This window comes from Dipodomys merriami, unplaced genomic scaffold (assembly GCF_024711535.1).
Source record: "Dipodomys merriami isolate MVZ:Mamm:240054 unplaced genomic scaffold, mDipMer1.0.p SCAF_4, whole genome shotgun sequence".
Lineage (NCBI taxonomy): Eukaryota > Metazoa > Chordata > Mammalia > Rodentia > Heteromyidae > Dipodomys > Dipodomys merriami.
Window position 1 is genome coordinate 12060146 of NW_027205603.1, and position 22700 is coordinate 12082845.

The following is a 22700-nucleotide window of genomic DNA, read 5'->3' on the forward strand; positions in this document are numbered from 1 at the left end:
TTCCCTCTTTCTTCAGGCCCGAGGACGGCCTGAGTCCTTTCCCGCTTCTTGAGGGCGGCTGCAGTGCCCCTGCGTCTCCTCGTTTCTCGGAGCCTCGCCCTTCCCCGCCATGAATGAGGAATACGACGTGATCGTGCTGGGCACCGGCCTGACGGTGAGCCGCGAGCGGCGAGGGGGTGGAGGGCGGCCCGAACCGGGGGAGGGGAGGTGCGGGCAGCGGGGGAGTCGGCCGGGGAGCGGGATCGTCCGAGGGTGGGGGGCGGGGAATCGGTCCCGGGGTGAAAGGGCGGCCCGGAAGGGAGGATGGGCCCAGGGTGGCGGCGGCGGGGCGGTCCCTGCGGGGCCCCCCGGCCAGGCCGCGGCCCGGGGCCGCCCGCGTCGGGAGGGTGGGCGCACCCCGCGGGCCGCGGCGGGGGCCCCGCGTCGCCCATCAGCGGCCTCGGGGCGCCTCTGCTCCCGGGCTTCTTTCCTCGTCCGCCTTGGGTTTTGGAAAGCGGGGCGCGGAGGTGTCATCGTGGGTGCGGGTGAGATTTGTGGGGCGCCCCGCGCGTGGGCTTTGCCCCATGTGCGGCGGGCCGGGGGGAAGAGCAGGAACTGGAACTCTGGTTGTGCATCCGTGTGTGAAGGCAGTCAGCCGGGTGGGACCGAGGACGGCTGGTGAGGAGCAGCTAGCGAAGAGGAAACACAGTAACTAAAGCCTGCCCGCGGTGCAGATGTCCCCGCACTTCCCTTTTGGGTGGGTGACCTCTTCCGACTGGAAGCAGACGGAGGGGGAGGAGGTGGCCCCCGGCCGGCGCATTTCCTATCTAGCGTGCAGCCGCCTCTACCGGTCAGCCTTTGGCCAGCGGAGTCGAGCGGAAGGTTTCGTGACGAGTCCTTGGATAGCCGCTGATTTGCAAGAGTTTTAAAAGTTTTTGGAGAAAATGAAGACACTAGCTTTAATTTTTTTTTGTTTATTCCCCAATCTCCAAAGAAGAAGCCTTACAGCTTCTTTTAAGCCATCCTTTCATTCACTTACTGAGCATCTGGTGATTTGGAAGAAGTGAGTTGGTTTTTTATTTTTTCCTCCAGACGTGTTTATCCAATGCTTTCTCATCCACCGGACCCTGGCTATAATGTTTATCCAATGCTTTCTCATCCACCGGACCCTTGCTATAATGTTCCCTTGGTGGGATTTGTTTTGTTGCTTTCACTGTCCCACCTGGATGCTTTTCCCTAAGAAATGGATTAATGATAGAGCTTGCCAGAAGCCAAGTTCTCTGTTGTACCTACTACACTCCTTACCAAGACTTAGAAGATAAATCAATAACACGAAGAATGCATTCCTAATAAAGTTTTAGGGGTATCTAATACCACAGTATAATTATTTTCCTGGGTATCTGTCTGCTTAGAGATAATATTCTGCAAATAATGCAGGCGGATTTTTGGAAATTGTACTTTTGTTATTAAAATGTAAAAACAAGTTCATCTTGGAAAACCAACCTTTTGGGCTGTCAGTTTAGGGAACATTTGAAATTTGAACTGAGTTCCCACATAATCTTAGGAGCACTGTTGTAAGTCTTGTGAATTCCATATGATTTGACTTCACATAATCATTTACTATAAACCACCACTTCACATTTATTGAACTGCAGTGTAATCTCAGGATCAAATTATATACAATTTAGATGACATCCATAAATAATTATGTGGCCTTCTCGACAAGAGAAAAATCTGAGTTTTTATTTGGCTATTGTGTTTTGTAAAAATAATACTGTAGTAAATCTGGAAAAATAGAAAAGAAGAAAAATTAAAAGTCACACTTATATCTGTCCCAGATTCAATAACAAATACACATAGTGAAAGGGAAGGGTCATTTAAAAACAAAAACAAAAACACCCTGCCATATCATTCTCTTCCCTAAGATAAAGCCATGTTGATTTTTATTTAAATTGTACAAAACAATATGTTTCATTATGGCACTTCTGCTGTATATTCCATGTACTTTGATCTCACCTCCCATCACTTGTCTGCTTCCTTCCACTATCACTGCCTGGTCTGCAAATAGATGTCCATTGGGATTTGTGTCTGTTTGCTATTTATGAATCAAGATTCAGTATACTAGATAGTACATATAATATTTGTCCTTCTGAATCTCACTTGACTTCACATGAACTCCAGTTCCATCTATTTTCCTGTAGATGACACAATTTGATTTGTAATGGTTGAATAATATACTTCCTTGTGTGTATGTATACACCATATTTTCTTTATTCATCTGTCAGTGGGCATCTGGACCTACCTATTACTTGGTTGTTGTGAATTGTTTGACTAAGTTTTTTAGTTTTCTAAAGAACTGTTCTAAGCTGGGTGCTGGTGGCTCATGCCTGCAATCCTAGCTACTCAGGAGGCTGAGATCTGAGGATCAAGGTTCAAACCCAGCCACGGGCAGAAAAGTCCCTATGAGGCTCTTTATCTCCAATTAACTGCTCGAAAGTCAGAAGCTGCATGTGGCTCAAAGTGGTAAAGCACTAGCCTTGAGCAGAAAGACATCAGGGACAGTGCCCAGAGCCTGAGTTCAAGCCCTACAATTGACAAAAAAAAAAAAAAAAAAAAAGATTAGTGATTATTGTTGGATAATACTCTTTTGAACATACCCTTTTTACTTTGGTTATATTTAACCAGTCCAGAAACAGGCATGTGATGATGATCTAGGAAGTAGTACCAAATACACGCCTATTACTTATTCAGAAAGCCATTCCTTGGGGTTAGGAGGGATGGGGAAAACATGAAAGGGGTGATATTGATCAAGATGCATTGTATTGATAAACTGACGTAATCTCTTTGTATAACTACTTAAAGATAATAGAAACAAAAACCCAAAAGCGATTCAGTCATTTTCAATGTGGACCATTTGGCTGAATTTCTTTTTGTAGGAGCTGTTCTACTGTTTTTCTCTGGGTATTGCTAATATTTCAGATTTGCTCATGATTAAGGTCTGTTGAACACGATAACTGGGTACAAATCCATCATGGAAGTTCCACTTTCCTTGTTTAGAAGCTTCACTTTGTACCAAAGATGAAACAGTCCTTATAACAACCAAGACATTTTTATTTAAACTCATTTGGATTGTGAGCTTACTGATGGGCGATGAGTACATACTAAACTTGAAATTAGACACATTATCTTTTATTAGTGTAAAAGCTTCAATCTCCATGAGTCTTCCTAGACTATTTTGGGGCACATTCTTTAAGAATTGTATCAATTCATGGCAATAGCATTATGAACACCATTGATAAAAGCAGTGGTGAAAGGATGATTTTGATAAAGAGAAAAAGGTTTTCTGAATCAGTTGTATGGTGTGAACTCAGGGCCTGTTTGCTGTCTTTGAATTCCTTTAGTGCAAGGCTTAGGGTTCTGCAACTTTGAGACACAGCTCCACTTCCAGTTTTTGAGTGGTTAGTTGGAGATAAGCATCTCACAGGGACTTTTCTGCCCTGGCTGGCTTCAAACCTCAATCCTTGGATCTCAGTCTTCTGAGTAGTAGACATGAGCCACCTGCACCTAGCAGTAAAGAGAAATCTTAGATCCTCATTTTTAGTGGTACTAGGGCTTACATGACTAAAGGATCATCGAAGTTAAAAACCCCCAAATTACAGCTGACTCAGAGTTAACATATTGTTTAATTTCCTTAATTTAAATATTTACTGTGTAAGGTTTAAAGACCTAATGAAGGCAGATGGTGTCAGTTATAGGTACCAAAATATATAATGCCCCGTGTATTAAGTTCTTTGCATGTTAAGAGCTTGTTACTTATGTATTTGTTGTTGGTAAGGGGTTTAACTTAGGGCCTCGTGCTGTCTAGGCAGGCTTTCTACTGATGAGCCAGGCCTCTTGTCCTTGATAGAATCTTGCACCTCCTACTTCCACGTGCCTTGTACATGGATCCTCCTGTTTTTTGATGCCATACTACACCCATCTTCTTCCTTTAAGATAGTCTTTCAAACAAGTGTGTTGGAGTTTGCCTTTTTGCCCTTGTTTTCTATCCATTAAGTCTTAATTAAGCTCATATTAAATCCATAAATATGCACCATAACTTTTATGAAGGAGACCTGAAACAATTTGGTAAAAACTAAAATCTTTGCTCTGGCTAGGAAAAATGGAGTATTTGGTGTAATTTAGTTTCCTAAAGAATTGAGAATTATCCCTTTGAAGGACTACAGTTCTTGGAAAAAAACCTTTCTAATGATTTTAATAACTTCACCAAGACAGTAAATTTACTTGATAACTAATATCTCATTTCATGAATGTTAATATTGTGTTGTGCTATAATAAATGTACTCTCATTAAGACTTAGGTAAGCTAGGGCTGGGAAGGTGGCTCAGTGTTAGAGTGCTTGCCTTGCATGCATGAGGCCCTGAGTTTGATTCCTCAGCACCACATACGCAGAAAAAGCCAGCAGTGGTGCTGTGGCTCAAGTGGTAGAGTGCTAGCCTTGAGCTGAAGAGCTGCGGGACAGTGCCCAGTCCCAGAGTTCAGGCCTCAGGACCGACAAAAAAAAAAGAAAAAGAAAGAAAGAAAAAAGAAAAAAAAGAGACTTAGTAAGCTTTGTGGGTACTTTGATTCTCCTTTCATTTCAGACCTGTCTGAAATGAAAATCCCTTTTTGATCTTCTCTTCCCCCCTTTGCTAGGAGGCTAGCAACTCATAAAGAATTTGTATTTTGAACATAGTTGTATATCTTATTTTGATGTTTGTGTGTGTTCTTGTTTTGTGTAGGTCATTTGTGGGTGAGTTTAAAATTATATGTTGGGTTTAAGCCTAATATGTTGAGGATAGTCATACACATTTCCATTATTGTTCTCTTTTTGTGGTGGGGGGGGTCATGGGTCTGTGGGCCTCAGAGCTGTCCCTCAGCTCTTCAGCTCAAGGCTAGCGCTCTACAACTTGAGCCACTGTGCCAAACTTACGGTTTTCTGAGTGGTTTATTGGAGATAAGAGTCTCAGGGACTTTCATGCCTGGGTTGGCTTTGAACATTGATCTCAGATCTCAGCCTCCTGACTAGCTAGTATTACAGGCGTGAACCACTGGCACCAAGCCTATTATTGTTCTTGACATACACAATTGATAGAAAGTGTTTTCTTTCTTTGTGGGTGATTCGTTGTTTTTTGTCATGTTGGGATTCAAAACCAGCATCTCATGCATGCTAGGCAAGTGCTCACTCTATGATTGAACTACATCCCCAGCCCTGGGCCAGGTTTTCTTTCTTTCTTTTTATTGCTATTATAAAGTTGATATACAGAGGGGTTACAGTTACATGAGTCAGGTAATGAGTACAATCCTTTCAAACCGTGTCTCCCTTTCCCTCATTCTCTCCCAGTTTTTCTAGTTACTTGCTTGTTATTCCATATTTAAAAGGTAGGTAGTAATAAGTTTTAATTTTAGGAGATACTCAAAAATTGAGGATCATTAATATATCCAGCTCTGACTCATTTTTATCAGTGAATTAGTAACTTCATCCCATGTGTAAAATAGAGTTTCAAGCATTACACTTAAGGTACTATGTTTTATTTTAGTAATATAGAAACAGTCTTCTATAGATGAATATATAGTCTGAGCCTGTAGAATTCCTACTAGTTTCACTTAGCTTTGGTCATATTTGTTCCAAGCAGTGCTGTTGAAGTTAGCAGCTGTTAGACTCCCGAATTTAAATTTCTAGGCCCTTTATTTTAGATTTTAACCTTTAGCGCTTACTATAGGGCTACAAACTAGTATGTCATGCTTATTTGTAGTGGAGTGTGAAGGATTAGATGTATAGGCTCTGCAATATTCACTTTGCTATGATTTTGCCTCCAAAAGTTGGGTCCTGATACCTACTTTTATTAGCTGGTTCTTCCTCTTTGTTTTGTCAGAACCTTGTTTATTTGTTTTTATTTTTTATTTTTGGGTCCGGTCGTGGGGCCCTGAACTCTGGGCCTGGGCACTGTCCCTCAGCTCTTCAGCTCAAGATTAGCACTCTACCACTTGAGCCACAGTGCCACTTCCGGTTTTTTTCTTATGTGGTGCTGAGGAATCGAACCCAGGGCCTCGAGCATGCAAGGCAAGTGCTCTACCACTGAGCCACCTTCCCAGCCCCTGTTTTTATTGTTTTACTACCATAAGGGTAAGGTACTAGTACCCAGCCCCTGCATTATTTTATAGTATTATTTCTCTTATTTGGAAAGCACTGGTTTACTTTGGGTAATGCAGTCTTTCTTGCTTTCTCTCCTTCTCCCTCTCTCTTCTTTCATGTCAGTAACAGGGCTTGAACTTGGGACCTGAGTGCTGCTGTCCCTGAGCTTTTTTGCTCAAGGCTAACACTTTAGCACTTGCGCCACAGCTCCCACGTCCAGGTTTGGCTGATTAATTGGAAATAAAGAGTGTTTGAACCACAGTCCTCAGATCTCAGTCTCCTGATTCAATAGAGTTATACACATAAAGCCACTGACACCTGGCGACAGTTTCTTCCTATAAAAAAAAATCAGTTTTGGGGGCTGGGAATGTGGTAGAGTGGTAGGATGGTGGTAGTAGTGGTAGTGGTAAACTGTTTGCCTAGCATGCATGAAGCCCTGGGTTTGACTCCTCAGTACCACATCACAGAAAAAGCTGGAAGGGGCGCTGTGGCTCAAGTGAGAGAGCTCTAGCCTTGAGCAAAAGAAGTTCAGGGACAGTGCCCAGGCCCTGAGTTCCAGCCCCAGGACTGGCAAAAAAAAAAAAAGTCAATTTTTAACATGCTGTGACTTTTCTTCTTTTAAAGAGATGTCTGTTTTCTCTGCAGGAATGTATCCTGTCAGGTATAATGTCAGTGAATGGAAAGAAGGTTCTCCACATGGATCAGAACCCATATTATGGAGGTGAAAGTGCGTCTATCACGCCACTGGAAGATGTACGTATTCATAGGAATTCATATACCTTTGTAGTTGAAGGATTTTACCACTTGGGTTGTTTTTGTTTTATTAACTAGAAAGTCTGTAGCACCATGGTTCTTTAGGTTCTTTGGGACTTATAGAACTTTAAATTGTGACTTTGTTGCCATGTAGCATTTAATACCATAGTGGGAGTGGGAGGAATGGTAGGGAACCTGGTGTGTGCCTGGCATGGTGCCAGTCTTCTCTCCAGAGTCTTACTGGTTGTCTTATATTTATCCCCACTTTTCTGATTACAGAATTGTGTTTGTGGGGTTAACATTTCAGAGTGGCTTGTGAAACGTGTCGTGATTCCCAGTTTTTAGGGGATGGGCACATGAACTATTTTCTGTCTACTAAATTGTTTATTTCTCTGTGTGGGTCTTGTAGACCATCCAGATACACGTATGGATATGTTCTCTCTGTGTGTGTGAGAGAGAGAGAGAGAGCCAAAGAAATTTGTACATGTATTCCATGTTTTTTACATATTCAGTGACTTATTGAACTTCATACTTATATGTCATAAAGACTTTTCTCTGTATTTAAGAATACAGGGCTGGGAATGTGGCTTCAAGTGTTTGCCTAGCATATATGAAGCCCTGGGTTCGATTCCTCAATACCACATAAACAGAAAAAGCCAGAACTGGTGCTGTGACTCAAGTGGTAGAGTACTAGCCTTGAGCAAAAGAATCTCAGTGACAGTGCCCAGGCCCTAAGATCAAGGACTGGCCAAAAAAAGAAAAAAGAATAAGAGAGAATACAGACAGTTGATAGACTATTTGTATCAAAATCCTTCCATCTGAATTGAGCAATTAATGTTTTGATACATTTTTATTATTGTTGTTAATGGTTCGGGGTTATTCTTGTGTATGTTTCTTTGTTTGAGATAAAATAGAGCCCAGGCTAGCCTTAAACACTCATGATCCTTTGGCCTCTGCTTTCTGAGTGCTGGAATTACAAGCATGTATCACCACACTCAGCTTTGCTCTGTTGGGTTTGAACCACTGAAAGTAATGTAGACATGATAACATACAGATGTTAAATATAACATTGTCCTCCTGCATAATCATAATATCATTACATGTTTATGAAAAGTGACAGTATCTAGACCTCTCAGGTTTTCCATTGATCTCTGACTGTTGAAGTTTTGCATTCCTGTTGTTTCTCTTAATTCTCTTAGTCTACAAAAGACTACCTCACTTCCCCCCTTTCTTTTCCTTCTGAGAAGGCTAGGATATTTTATAGGTTGTTGGTTATTTCCTTCTACATTGCATTAAAGGCACATAATGTTAGGTTACCCCTACTGTGAATGATGCTTACAGCTTTGGTTGGGGTGATGACATCGTTCAGATCTCTTCTTATAGGTCATTTGTGCAGGGACATGCTGGCATTGTTCCTTCCACACTAGTATACTTACTGTTGCTCTTAAGTAAGACAAACAAGCTTTCTTCTCTCCTTTACCATTCCCTTTTCTCCTCATTAATTTTTATTCAGTTGTTGCCAGTGTTACTTAGGGATGGGGAACCTTTTTCCTGTTATTTCTGCCAAAAAACATTTGGATTGTTTTTGTTTTGTTTTTGGTGCCTATCCTGGACCTCGAATTCAGGCACTGAGCACTGTCCCTGAGCTTTTCTGCTCAAGGCTAGTGCTCTACCACTTGAGCCACAGTTCCACTTGTGGATTTTTGGTGCTAAATTGAAGATAGGAATCTCATGGACTTTCTTTCCTACCTGGGCTGGCTTAGAACTGCAATCCTCAGGTGTCAGTCTCCTTAGTAGCTTGTTTACAGGTATGAGCCACTGGTCCCTAGCCCCATTTAGATATTTATAAGATCATTTGCAGCCCATAAAAAATTACCAGTACAGAAGACAGCTCTGGGAAGTTGAAAAGAAGTACACAAAAAGCATATGTGTTTATTTTGTCATATGCCAAATATTTCCTGTGCCATACACAGCCTTCACCAGATGTTTCCTGTTCCGAGTAGGAATTAAAAGGTTGAATTCATATTCTCAAACTTTTTTCCTTCCTTCCTCCTTCCCTCCCTCCCTCTTTCTTTCTTTCTTTCCTTCTTTCCTTCTCTCCCTCCCTCTTTCTTTTCTTTTCCTTCTTTCCTTCCTTTCTTCCTTTGTATCTCTCTTTCTCTCTCCCTCCCTCCCTCCCTCCTCCCTCTCTCCCTCTCTCCCTCTCTCCCTCCCTCCCTCTCCTTTCTTTCTTTCCTTCCTTCCTTCCTTCCTTCCTTCCTTCCTTCCTTCCTTCCTTCCTTCCTTCCTTCCTTCCTTCCTTCCTTCTTTCTTTCTCTTTCTTTCTTTCTTTCTGTCATGGGGTTTAAACTCAGGGCTTGAGTGCTATCCCTAAGCTTTTTTGCTCAAGGCTAGTGCTCTACCACTATTAACCACAGCTCCATTTCCAGTTTTCTGGTAGTTAATTGGAGATAAGAGTCTCACAGACTTTTCCTGCCCAGACTGGTTTTGAACTATGATTTTCAGAGCTCAGCCTTCCAAGTAGCTATTATTAAAGGCATAAGCCACCAGCATCTGGTTTATATTCTCAGACTTTTAAACCACAAACTTTCTTTTATCTAAGCTTATACTTAGCTCATAGAAAGTATACATGAATTGGCTACCCAATACATACCCACCCACATCAACTAACACCTGCAAAAGTCACATAAGCCAAGTTTACGGTGATTTAATAATAATGGGTATATGAATATGTCGAGGCTTATTATTGTAAACCTTAGATGTGTGCTACAATTTGTACTTTAGTTGTTTCTTAATAGAACTTGAAAATTTTAGCTAATTTTAGTTTTCCTCTGACAAAATTCAAATTTAGTTTTTCAATTCTTTCATACCACAGAAGCAGAATTAAGCGTTTCTTTTATTCAGGAGAGAATGAGTTTAAGTGATTTCTACAAAAAATAAATACACCTCTAGGACTAGTGTATGTCACTGACACATAGTTTTGTATTCTTGCTTTTCTACTAGTAACAAATAAAAGCAAACTTGTGTATTTTAGCACTCATGAGTTACATAATATATTTAAATTACAAATGTATTGGAATCTTGATAAAAATGTTATCTGATTAAAAGTAAAACTCCCTCATACTTTCCCTTACATAGTAATGTTTAGTTATTATTGCCAAAGCCACTTATTCATTTTATAATTAAAATTAAATTTTCTTACATTATGGAAATTCTTTGTTTTACTTTTAGTTATACAAAAGATTTAAATTACCAGGAGTACCACCAGCATCAATGGGGAGAGGAAGAGACTGGAATGTTGACTTAATTCCCAAGTTCCTTATGGCTAATGGTAAAGAATTCTAACTTAATTTTGAGTCTGATTTGGAAGTAAAAACTAACTCTTGGACAGAATTATTGTGGGTGTGAGGAACTGGGTTTTGTGGAATGCCAACAGTATGGTTAATAAATGATCCATTAGGAGTATCTGAAGTCAATAAGAATGAGGGGGGACTAACTGATAAACAGCTCTGGAGAAACAAAATTATGATGCAGCACTATACAAACCAAAACCAAAAGCATTTTGTAAATGTGACTTTGTAAGCATTTGACACAGTTATAAACATTTGGCACAATTGTGTAGTACATACCAAAATTGTGATTTTTTTTGACTGACTTCCCTCTTGATGCTTTGGTAATAGTCTTCAATAACTAGATCTTTAGAAACTGTCATTTTAATGTTTTTCAATTTTGTAGCTTTTAAAGTATTTTGTAGACTTTTTCATATTAATATTCCCTTATTTTAGAGGCATAAAATACATTTAAAAACTAGATTCTTGGTTCTAAATCTGTTTCCTATGAAGTAAGTGTGTACTGCCCTTTCTTTTTTCTGTTCATATTTTGTAGTTTGTATTAATACAAATAGTTGGAAGTTTAAATATGCTCTGAAATTTAAAATGAACCAAATTCTTTAGAAATGAATAATAAAAAGTTTTATTCTCAAGTATTATTAAAATTAGAAAACAACTGGGTGCTGGTGTCTCATTCCTATACTCCTTGCTACTCAGAATGCTGGTATCTGAGTAGGATTGCAGTTCTAAATTAGCTTGGGCAGGAAAGTCCATAAGACTGATCTCTAATTAAGCACCAGAAAAGCCAGAACTGGAGCTGTGGCTCAAGTGATAGAGCTCTTGCCTTCAGTGAAAGAAGCTCAGGGACAGTGCCCAGGCCTTCAGTCCAAGCCTCAGGATTGGCATACATACACAAAAATAGAAATATAGTTAAAGGAAATAAATTTACATAACCAAAATTTCACCATTAAAATTTAATAAGATTGACTATTTTAGCATATGTGTATGTATGTATAGATATACAGATGTATATATCACACACACATAAATCTTGTCCCAGTGAACATTGCACTTTTCAGCTAGTGTGGTATGAATGCTTATGTGTGTGGCGGAGAGGGAGAAAGAATGCATTGATGACAAGTCTTACCGTTTACTTCCTAATTATGGCTGTGACCTTCTTAAAAAGACTTTAAATTGCAATGTTTGCTTTCATTAGTAATACTACCCTTTCCCAACAACCTTTAATATTATTCATTTTACTTTTTGTCATTTTGTCCTATTTGAAGGTAACAGAATGAGGTTTAGAAATATATCAGCTGGGCAAGTGGCACTGTGGCTCAAACAGTAGAGCGCTCACCTTGAGCTGAAGAGTGCAGGGACAGCGCCCAGGCCCAGAGTTCAAGCCCCACAACCAACAAAAAAGAAAGAAAAGAAAAGAAAAATATCAGCTGGGCTGAGAAGGTGGCTCAGTGGTAGAGTGCTTGCCTCGCATGCATGAGGCCTTCAGCACCACATAAGCAGAAAAGGCAAGTGATAGAGCGCTCGCCTTGAGCTGAAGAGCTGAGGGACAGCGCCCAGGCCCAGAGTTCAGGCCCCACAACCAGCAATAGCAAATAAATACATAATATATATCAGCTTTCCTAGGTAGTGAACTGGCCAGCCTGTACTCTGCACATTTTTCTACGTTTAGTGTTTGAGCATTCTTGGGCTTATAGGAAGTTAGAACTCATTGCAAGCCTTGTTCTTTATCTGATGTTCATTTAAGTTTAATGAATATAAGTTGACTTAGACATTGAAATATTTTATTGTCTCTTTGAAATATAATAGCCGGGTGCTGGTAGCTCACGCCTGTAATTCTAGCTACTCAGGAGGCTGAGATCTGTCGATCATGGTTCAAAGCCAGCCAGCAGAAACTCTGTGAGACTCTTATCTCCAATAAACCACTAGAAAACTGGAAGTGGGGCTGTGGCTCAAGTGGTAGAGCACTCGTCTTGAGCTGAAGAGCACAGGGAAAGCGCCCAAGCTCCACGACCGGCCAAAAAAAAAAAAAAAAAAAAAAAGAAATAAGCAGCCTAAATAAAATTGCAGTAATATTATTAATTCTAAACCTCATACTTCAAATAAGTAAAATACATAGATTTTTCAAAGCAAGTTGGTAAGATTTAGTATTGAAGGTACAACATTTAAAGAACTTTGTAAGTGTATAGTATGTAAGTGTATAGTATTTAAATGGTTCAACCATTTAAATAAAGCCATAGGTGTTTCTTTGGTAGGAGTTACTGGACGATGTAATGAAAAATTTGGCAGCCACTAATATTAGAAATGTGTAAATGTACATTTATTTCTGGTTTGTCTTCTTTGTTTTCTTTGATGCTGATACTAGAACTTGAACTCAGGGCCTCATGTTCTCACCTGGTTTCTTTATTCTACTACTTTGGCTATACATCTACTTCAGGCTTTTTGGTGGTTAACTGGAGATGAGAGCTCACAGATTTTTCTGCCTAGGCTGGCTTTGAACTGAGATCCTCAGAACTCAGCCTCTTGAGTAGCTGGGATTAAAGGTGTGAGCCACCAGCACCTGGCAAGTTAATATTTTTTACTAACATATATTTATTGGGAGAGGGAGTTGCATGACTTTTCTGTACATGCATAGTATTTCTTCTAATTTCCTATGATACTAAGGTTTATATTATAGTTTGAATTATATGACTCTTCTAGGTCAGCTGGTTAAGATGCTGCTTTATACAGAGGTCACTCGTTATATGGATTTCAAAGTGATCGAAGGGAGCTTTGTCTATAAAGGAGGAAAAATCTACAAGGTTCCTTCCACTGAGGCAGAAGCCCTGGCATCTAGTAAGTGATTTCATTTTTTTTTCTCCCACTCAGAATCATGAGATTTTGTAGTGGAAAGGAATCTCAGAAACTAGTCTCCAGGTATTATTGAATGTCTGTATGTGCCTGATGTTGTTCTAGGCAATTTGAAGAGAAGAGGAGAAGGGGGATGAAATTAGGAAAGTTTCCTTTTCATTGTCTTCTTACCAGCTACATATTATTTGTAGGAATACTGATCAGTAGGAAAAATTGAGAACTATGTATAAAGAAGTAACAAGCAGTGAACTTGACTATCTAGAACTTCATTAAACAGTGACCTGTTGTACAGTCTACTTCCAAATTATTTTGATGCAATTTATCCTTGATGTCTTAAATGTCTTTCCCAATAGATGCCAGAGTATCCAATAGATGCCAGAATACATTTTAACATGCCGAAGAGGAAAAGAAAAAGCATTTAGAATTTTTGGTGATGGGCTGTGTGGATCAGAGTTGTCAGGGACAGACATTGAGATGTCTTCATAGATAATGTGCTTGTCAATCACATTTACTCTCTATGAGTAAGAGACAATTCAACTTTAAAATTTAAAGATACTGGCTATAAAGATTTGTATTTGTATGGTCAAAGTCTTTGTAATGTCCAGTTTTAATTATGTGCTTAAAAAATGAAACTGGAAGCCATGTGGTTCAGATTTTCCTATCTTAAATCATACTTTATATCAGAGGAGCTGAAGTTAAATGACATGTATGTTTAAACTTCCTCCATGCTTTCCTTTGCTTAGTGTTCTATTGTGAATGTGTGCTTTTTGAAAAATTGTTTTGTAGGTTTAATGGGACTATTTGAAAAACGTCGCTTCAGGAAATTTCTAGTCTATGTTGCCAACTTTGATGAAAAAGATCCTAGAACTTTTGAAGGTGTCGATCCTAAGAAGACGTCAATGCGAGATGTGTATAAAAAATTTGATCTGGGCCAAGATGTCATAGATTTTACTGGTCATTCTCTTGCACTTTACAGAACTGATGAGTAAGTAACTGATGGCCTTTTTTGACTTGTGTTTTCTTGGAACTTTTAAGTGAATTTCCCAGATCTCCAAAGTGGAAATTTTAACAGCAATTTTATAGATGTATTGTACTAGGAGTAAAGCGGTTCTAATGGCAAATTGATGTTGCAACGTTGTAAATGAAATAAGATAATAGCTTGAAGTTACTTGAGAAAGATTTTAAATTGAACAAGAAAACCAAACCCTTATTTGAATGCTTATTTCTTTTTTTCTAGCTACTTAGACCAGCCATGTTGTGAAACCATTAACAGGATTAAACTTTACAGTGAGTCTTTGGCAAGATATGGTAAAAGCCCATACCTTTATCCACTCTATGGCCTTGGAGAACTGCCTCAAGGATTTGCAAGGTAAGAGCCTATGTTTAACATTGATTCTGAACTTTATTTTGAGTAGATGTATATAACCTGTGATTTGACTGTTGAGATATACTCCTGAATAGTGAGAGGTCATTCATCTTTTTTTTTTTTTTTAAGATTCACTTCTCCTTTTTTCTCCTTTTGTTATTTTTTCTGAGACTTTTTATTCCATTTTATTAAAAAAAATAATAGCTTGGGGCTGGGGGTTTAGCCCAGCAGAAGGGCTCCCGCCCGGCGCACAAAAGGCCCTGGGTTCGGTCCTCAGCCCTGGGGGAAAAAAAAAAATAATAATAATGTCTTGGCAGTAGTAGGGTTCAAATCGAAGTCTTCATGCTTCCTGGGCAGATGCTCTGCTGCTTCAAGCATACCTCTAGCCCTTTTTGCTCTCTTATTTTTGAGATAAGGAATTTTGTCCAGGCCAGCCTGGACTGTGATCCTCCAATTTCTGCTTTCCACTTTAGATACAATGACAGGTTTGTGCTACTATGTTGAGATGAAATGTTGCAAACATGGTGTGGAACCAAGATTCTCCTGATCTCTACCACCTAGGGGAACTGGGTGGTAGAGAATGGTCGTACCACCGTTGCCAGATACATTGATTTTTTTTTTTTTTAAATAAAGTTTCTGAACAGTTGAACACGGAGCTTCAATAAAACAATTCAGTTTGACAAAGTGCTAGTGCTCGTTGCAACTCTTGAGGTTATTGAAGTTCTTTAATCTCTTTCATTGGCTCTCATGTTCAAAAATGCCTGTTCATGTATCTTCAGTTTCACTGACTACTTCTGCTTCTTTTTTGTTTGTTTGTTTGATAAGGGGATGCTGAGAATTGATCTCTGCCACTGACTTTCACCCCAGCCCTGTTTATTGTTGTTTTGGGACAGGACCTCACTAAATTCTCTTGGTTAGACTTGAACTCATGATCCTCCTGCCTCAGCCTCTCAAATACCTTGGATTCAGGTTTACAGCTCCTTAACCTGGGTTTTCCTGCTGTACTCAAGTATATGGAAATGGAGTAAGTCAGGCTACTCGCACCTTAGCTTATGGAGGGAGGGCTTGGGCCTTTACTTTCCCAGGACTGGAATTCATAACACCTATATAACCTTGAGTCATGCACATGTGTGCTACCTTAGGTAACACCAAGACATAGGAATCCTTGAGATCCGATGTCTGTGACCTTGTGTGACTGCTGAAGGACAGGGTCCAGTGCAGTTATACCACTGTTGGACAGTGAGTTGCCATTGGAGGACAGGATATAAGGGGTGCTCCTGCTGGAGAATAGGATGTAGAGAAATACGGATAGACAGGATGATGGATAGGATGTAGAAGAGTATGGGGACAGGATATAGAAGAGTATGTATACAGTATGTACAGTAGGTATAATTGTGAACAGAATGAAACTGGTGCTGTTGTGGAGTCCAGGAGCTATAGTAGTTGGGATGGGCCAGTGAGCAGCGTGCTGTTGTGCTATGGTTGCTTTTACTGCTGGTGATGTGTGTGGATGGAACATGACCTCCATCCCCATCCTACCTGAACCAAGAGAAAAATCTGAAAAGAACCTGTTTATTCCATTCAGTGACTTTTATGTTGCACCTTCTACTTCTAAAATTTCTTTTCCTTTTTTTTGTTTTTGCCAATCCTGGGGCTTGAACTCAGGGCCTAGGACTGTCCCTGGGCTTCTTTTGCTCAAGGCAAGCACTCTATCACTAAGCCACATTCCCAGCCCCTAAAATTTCTATTTTTTACATGACATTTTTACAAATTTCTCTGCTCATTTTGGTTGTATGTTAATAATGCATTATTCCCTAACAGATCTCTGAAGAAGGATATTTGTCCTTGGGCATATTTACAACAGTTGTCTTTTTACCTGTGCCGTTTGACATCTGGACCTTTGTATTTGTTTCTATTGATTGCTTTTTCTGTTTACTTTGGATCATATTTTTACATTTTTTCATGTGTCTAGTAGTTACAGATTATATATAGGGTAAATGGATAGGTAGAGATTCTCTGAAAAGCTGGTTTTTGGTCAAGTAAGCATTTAAATTATTAACTTGTGGAGGCTTGATTTTACTTTCTTAGGGTGAATCTTTTTTACTTTGAATCTTTGAACACTAGGGTGAAGTCTTTCTGGGGTCACCATTCTCCAAAACCGCCACTTAAAACTGTAATCTCAGCTCAGCTTTTATCATTTGAAGTTTTTCTTTGGGTCTCTTGGATTCTCCCTTTTGGGATGTGTGTGTGCACATGTGTGTGCACACATGCATGACCAGTACTGGGTCTTGAATTCAAGGCCTGAGTGCTCTTTTTTAGCTTTTCATTCAAGGCTGGTGCTCACGGCTCAGGATTACAGGCTTTAAACCCCAGTGCCCAACTGGATTCTCCCTTTTGTATGAACAACTTTTAATATTTGAAAAGTTTATACAGACTCGTTAAATCCTTTGTACATCCCCCCCCCTTTTTTTTTTTTGCAGGGTTTCTCTCCTACACATGCTTTTTTGTGTAGTCCTGGGGATTGAACTCTAAGGACCTGGACACAAGTAGCTACTCCTCTCCTTTCCCCGCCCCCCGGCCCCCCCCCCCCCCCCCCCCCGCTTTCCCCATCTCCTCAGGGCCTTGGTTCTGTCCCTGCGCTTCTTTGCTCAAGGCTAGTGCTTTACCACTTGAGTCACACCTCCACTTCTAGCTTGGTAATTGAAGATGAGTCTAAGGGACTTTACTGTCCAAGCTGGTTTTGAACCTGCAACCCTCAGATCACAGCCTCCTGAATAGCACCAGTGTGTGACACTGGTGCCCAGCCTCCCCTACAGACTACCCCAGATTCCACCTTACCTCAGATCTATAGACTGCAGGCTTCCCATTTCTGTCCTGGCTGTCTGAACTGTCTGTATTACATAGACAGAGGTGGTTCCCTCAGAAGAGCCCTGTAGATCATGTAAATTGCTTTGACACTTGTTTCTCTTCTAGTGTCTTCTCCATTTTCTGCTTGCTTTTTTCCTGGGCCTTTTGATAATCTTTGTTTCTAAGTATACAATTTATGTGGGGAAGAACTAGACTTTTTTACAAGCTATCTCTGGAATACTGGTCATTGGATCCTTTTGATGTGGTAATGGTATGAGAAATTAAGTCGGCTTATTAAATCCGTACTTTACCTATAGATTCTATAACATCCTTCTAGAAAGAAATTGAAAAAATAGTCCTTAATACATTCCAGACCTAAGAAGGGAGACTTATGCAGCTGAAACAATTCTGTATTATAATGGAGGGTTAACAACCTTTGTAGGCTAAGTGCTATTTATGGAGGCACCTACATGCTGAACAAGCCCATTGAAGAAATCATTGTGCAGAATGGAAAAGTAGTTGGTGTTAAATCTGAAGGAGAGGTAAGTAGCTTTTACAATTTTAAAATTACTACATTCTTGTGAAAAAAGTGCTTATTTGAAGGTGGACATTGACGCTAGCTTCTAGACTATACGATTTTGTTAGGTGGTTGGTGTTCCCCAGGATTGTTCTGTAGTTGATGTGCCTTGGGTTGTTTTTAATACATTAACCTTTTCTGGTTTGCTTTGCTCTTTTAAGACTAAAGTATGTAGTACTATGGAATTTAAAAGTATCCCATATTTAAAGGGTATTTTGGAGTCTGTCTCCAGATTTTTCAGATTTTTGTTTGACTTTATTTTTACCATCCAGAATTTATTGGTTGAAATTGGGCTTTGCTAGTTGGTTAATATAGGATTCAGCTGTGGATCTGGTCTAGGCAGAGTTCTGAATAGTGTTACTCAAAGTTGAATACTCTGTAAACCATGCTAGTCTGGTTTTAGTGCATGTTCTGACACAGGAGGCCTTAGAACTCTGCCTTTTCTTAGAAACTCTCAGGTGAGCCCGGCACCTGTGGCTCAGCCTATAATCCTAGCTACTCTCCTAGCTGAGATCTGAGGATCAAGGTTCAAAGCCAGCCCTGGTAGGAAAGTCCCTGAGACTCTTTATCTTCAATAAACCACCAGAAAACCAGAAGGGGTGCTGAAGCTTAAGTGGTACAGTGCTCACCTTAAGCTGAACCCAAGCCCAGAGTTCAAGTCCCATGATGGGTCAAAAAAAATACTCAGGTGAAGATGATATTGCTGGTCAGAGAGCTGTACGTTTTTAAATACATTATTACTTATTCCTTCCTTTTGTCACCATACTGTTTAGTACTTCTGCCCTTTGTCTTAGTCATTGCCCTTGCCTGTTCTGCTAGTAATGCGTGCACTCCAAAATACCTTATTTGCTGTTGGTGCCTGGAAACCTAAAATGCTTTTGGTGTTTTGAGGCTGGGCTCTTTATTCTTTTTTTTTTGGGGGGGGGGTCCAGTCGTGGGGCCTGAACTCTGGGCCTGGGTGCTGTCCCTCAGCTCTTCAGCTCAAGGCTAGTGCTCTACCACTTGAGCCACAGCGCCACTTCCGGCTTTTTTTCTTTTTGCTTATGTGGTGCTGAGGAATAGAATCCAGGGCCTGAAAGGCAGTGTTCTACCACTGAGCAACCTTCCTAGCCCAGGCTGGGCTCTTTATAATGTAAATCTTATACTTGAATTCTTCTGCTTTACCTTTCCCAGTGCACTGAACTGTTAGGAAACGTAGAAACCTCAACCTTTTCGGGTGATTCAATCTCATGGGAAATGAGGATTTGAGATCAGATTTTAGTGAGGTTGAATGACATTTTGAGTTCTTGATATATTCCTTGTCATTTCATGGCTTTCTCATTTATACTGTGAATAGTATTTTTTGATGCACAAAAATTTAAAATTTCACAAAGACCACTTGGTCTATTTTTTTCTTTTCTTTTGTTGTCAGTGTCTGAGATGTAAGAAAGACATTATCAAGTTCAGTATCATGAAGCTTTTTTTGGTGGGGGCGCAGGGTGGTCCGGTTGTGGGTCTCATGCGTGCAAGGCACTCTACCACAGAGCAACCTTTCCAGCCCATGTTTTTGGTTTAGTCAAGTCATTTGACCGTAAATGTGAAGCATTTATTGCTGGGTTCTTTATCTTGCATACCACTGCATGGATGTAGCTTTATAGGGATTCCTCCAGCACTGTTCTTTTTTGAGGTAGTTTTGAATTCTAGATAGTCTTATGTATGAACACAGGATGTATTTCCATTTATGTCTTCTTTATAATCTTTTAAATATTTTGTTCTAGATTGCTCGCTGTAAGCAGCTCATCTGTGACCCCAGCTATGTAAAAGATCGGGTAGAAAAAGTGGGCCAGGTTATCAGAGTTATCTGTGTTCTCAGCCATCCCATCAAGAATACCAATGATGCCAACTCCTGCCAGATTATTATTCCACAGAACCAAGTCAATCGAAAGTCTGGTAAGTAGTAGATGTTGGTAGAAATTTGTTACATTGTTTAGGGTTTCAAACCCAGATACCTCATTTTGTACACTGAAGAAATTTTTGTATCATTTAAAGTTGGAGTCTTCCATCATTTTTGACCCAATCTTCAACTCATTTGTTAGCCTGTGTTGTTGACGCTTCCAGAAGGGAAAATTTTGACTTAGTTCAGTCAGTAGATTCCATTTGGGGGAGCTGAAATGAGACCTAATGTTATCTGTGTGGTAGAGGAAGCCACTTACCATCATCTCAGTGGTGACTGGGAAGCACAGAGAGGGAGCAGAGTTAGACTGACCAGTTGACCATTGATGAAGCCAGTGCCACCAGTCCAGTTTTCCTATTAGCTTCACCAGATGGAGACCAAGTCTTTAACACATGAGCCACATCCAAACCATAACAAGATTAAAAGAAGTTCCAGTTATTAAATATATGTGTTCTTACCCTGACCCAGTTCATCTTCCTAAGGAACTTAAGCCTTGAAGATATCGGCTCTTCCCAGTAGTTTTTATTCATAATTAAATCAATTATGTGAAATCTGGAATGTTCATGTCCCAGGGTTACAAACCATGAAAGACTGAGCTGTTATTTGTTTGTAGATATCTATGTTTGCATGATCTCGTCTGCACACAATGTGGCTGCCCAGGGCAAGTACATTGCGATCGTTAGTACAACTGTGGAAACAAAGGAACCTGAGAAAGAAATTAGACCAGCTTTGGAGCTTTTGGAACCAATTGAACAGAAGTAAGTTGTATTCATTTATGTCAACCACGATACAAACTGAGGTCTTAGTTTGGGCTGAATGGTAGTGATCCCGAGAACCAGGCTGGCAGCCATTGGTGTGGGCTGTCTTTCCTCTACCAACCTTAAACTTTGAAAATATAGGCAGAGATGGGGTGTGGGAACTAACCTGCCAATTTTTTTCTCTTCCAGATTTGTTAGCATCAGTGACCTCCTTGTACCAAAAGATTTGGGAACAGACAGCCAGGTGCGTGTGACTTGACAAAAATGTATCAGGCTTTATAGGGAAATAGCCTATATAATCTTAAAATTCTCATAAACTTTTGTTTCCAGATCTTTATTTCTCGTGCATATGATGCTACAACTCACTTTGAGACAACGTGTGATGACATAAAAGACATCTATAAGAGGATGACAGGATCTGAGTTTGACTTTGAGGAAATGAAGCGCAAGAAAAATGATATCTATGGGGAAGACTAGCAGCAGTACGTGTTATCTAATTAGGACACATTTAAAAATTGGCAAATAGTGCATATTGTATGAAATCAATATTGTAAGGCCTGGTTTGTAATCAAAATGAAGATTGAGAGTGCTGTAACCAGTAAATACTCCTCCCCTTCATCTCTCTAATATCATGTATTAACTTGTTTTCATGGAGTGGCTATTCAGAACTGGCTGTTTACCACATTCTGTTCTATTTAACCAACCAGACTGGCTTTTTTGTAGTGAAGGAGCAGTTTTAAACATACATTGTGATATTGATAGAGAACTTGATACAGTATTTGTATCTTTTAATCAGTGTAGCCTTTGCAGTTGTGTGCTTCCACTGCTCAAGAGCTGGATCTATACAATTTGTGTGCCATCTTGACATTGAATCTAAATTTTCTAGTTTGGGACAGCATTTCTTAAGTGTTGTGCATTATTACATTTTGTGTTATGTCAAGTATTATGGCAGGGCCCAAATAGGATTGCCACAGTTTGGTTTATGGGCATAAGTTTCTAACCAAACTCCAGGCTTAAGGAGTTGTTTGGAGGAAGCCAGTATGTGGTGTTTTAACCTAGTAAAATTGATGAGAGAAGGGGAGAGGAACACATCTCAAAGCAGGTAAAGTGTAGAAGCATCTTGTTTCCCAGGTATGGCTTCTTCAGTGGACCAAGCTGCAATGCAGTATTGATTTGACAGAGCCTCTACTTCATTGATGTCTGTCTCAAAATGGCTCCAAATGATTTCTGTACTGCAAAATAAAGCCAAACTCTGGAAACCACAGCACTCATATATTGGTCTGTTTGTGTCCTGATTGTGAATGCCACAGCACAGCTACTATACACATTGCCTTTAGTAGGACCCAGGTCAACACCAGGCAGAAGAGTCACCGGTTTTTTCACAGGCACTAACGCACAGCACCTCATCTGGACGTCAGATCAGGCCCTGTCCTGTGGCTTTCTTAGTTGACAGAATGTGACAGTTTTGCTTTCAGCAGCAGTTAACAGGTACTGCCTTTTCTTCAGTGATGGCTGCCAATGCTGCATTTTCCCAATGATGAACATCAACTCTCACTGTTATGGAATGGGGAAAGGGATTAATCAGATTGTGATTGATGAGTTTCTCATGTTTCCACTGAGTGAAAAGAACGTTTTCATAGCCTTCACTCAAAATTGTATAATTCACCAACCATGCCACTGGAGCAAAAACATCCACACACATTTTCTGGTGGGCTGGCACAGAGGCAGCATGCTTTCATATGGTGTGGTGCAGTGAAACAGTAAAGGCAGGATGAAGAAGGGAGCCTTGTGATGCTGGATGGCCTTTCAGCAAGGAGAGAGAATGTCAGGTAGGGCTATATGTTCTTTTCCTTAGTAACAAAGTGTACCAAGGGTAGTTATCTAGGTCCCTGCAAGTGTTAATAGAAAATCTCAGTTAGTGAAAAGTTGTATTGATAGTCCTCATGAGAAAAACAACAGTAACAATGGCACCTTAGGTAAGTAGGAATGATGTAAAGCAATTGGACAGCCTGCTTGGCCTTTCTGCAGCTTGGTGCTCAATATCTTTGAAGGATGAGGGGAAGAGTTTTACCTGGGCCAAACCAAAAGGCTCTTTAGAAAGGATTCTTCTGGAAGCTA

At 40.2% G+C, this 22700-nt stretch overlaps 1 protein-coding gene across 1 annotated transcript; it reads left to right on the forward strand.

Annotated features, from left to right (window-relative positions):
* Positions 1–71: 71 nt before the first annotated feature.
* Positions 72–21855, forward strand: Gdi2 (GDP dissociation inhibitor 2). The gene is made up of 11 exons (XM_069990543.1): positions 72–154; positions 6797–6904; positions 10136–10235; positions 12952–13086; positions 13888–14086; positions 14339–14470; positions 17757–17856; positions 19649–19820; positions 20438–20582; positions 20772–20826; positions 20913–21855. Exons 1-11 carry the CDS (start codon positions 110–112, stop codon positions 21057–21059), a joined length of 1338 nt encoding a protein of 445 aa, XP_069846644.1. The 5' UTR covers positions 72–109; the 3' UTR covers positions 21060–21855.
* Positions 21856–22700: the final 845 nt, after the last annotated feature.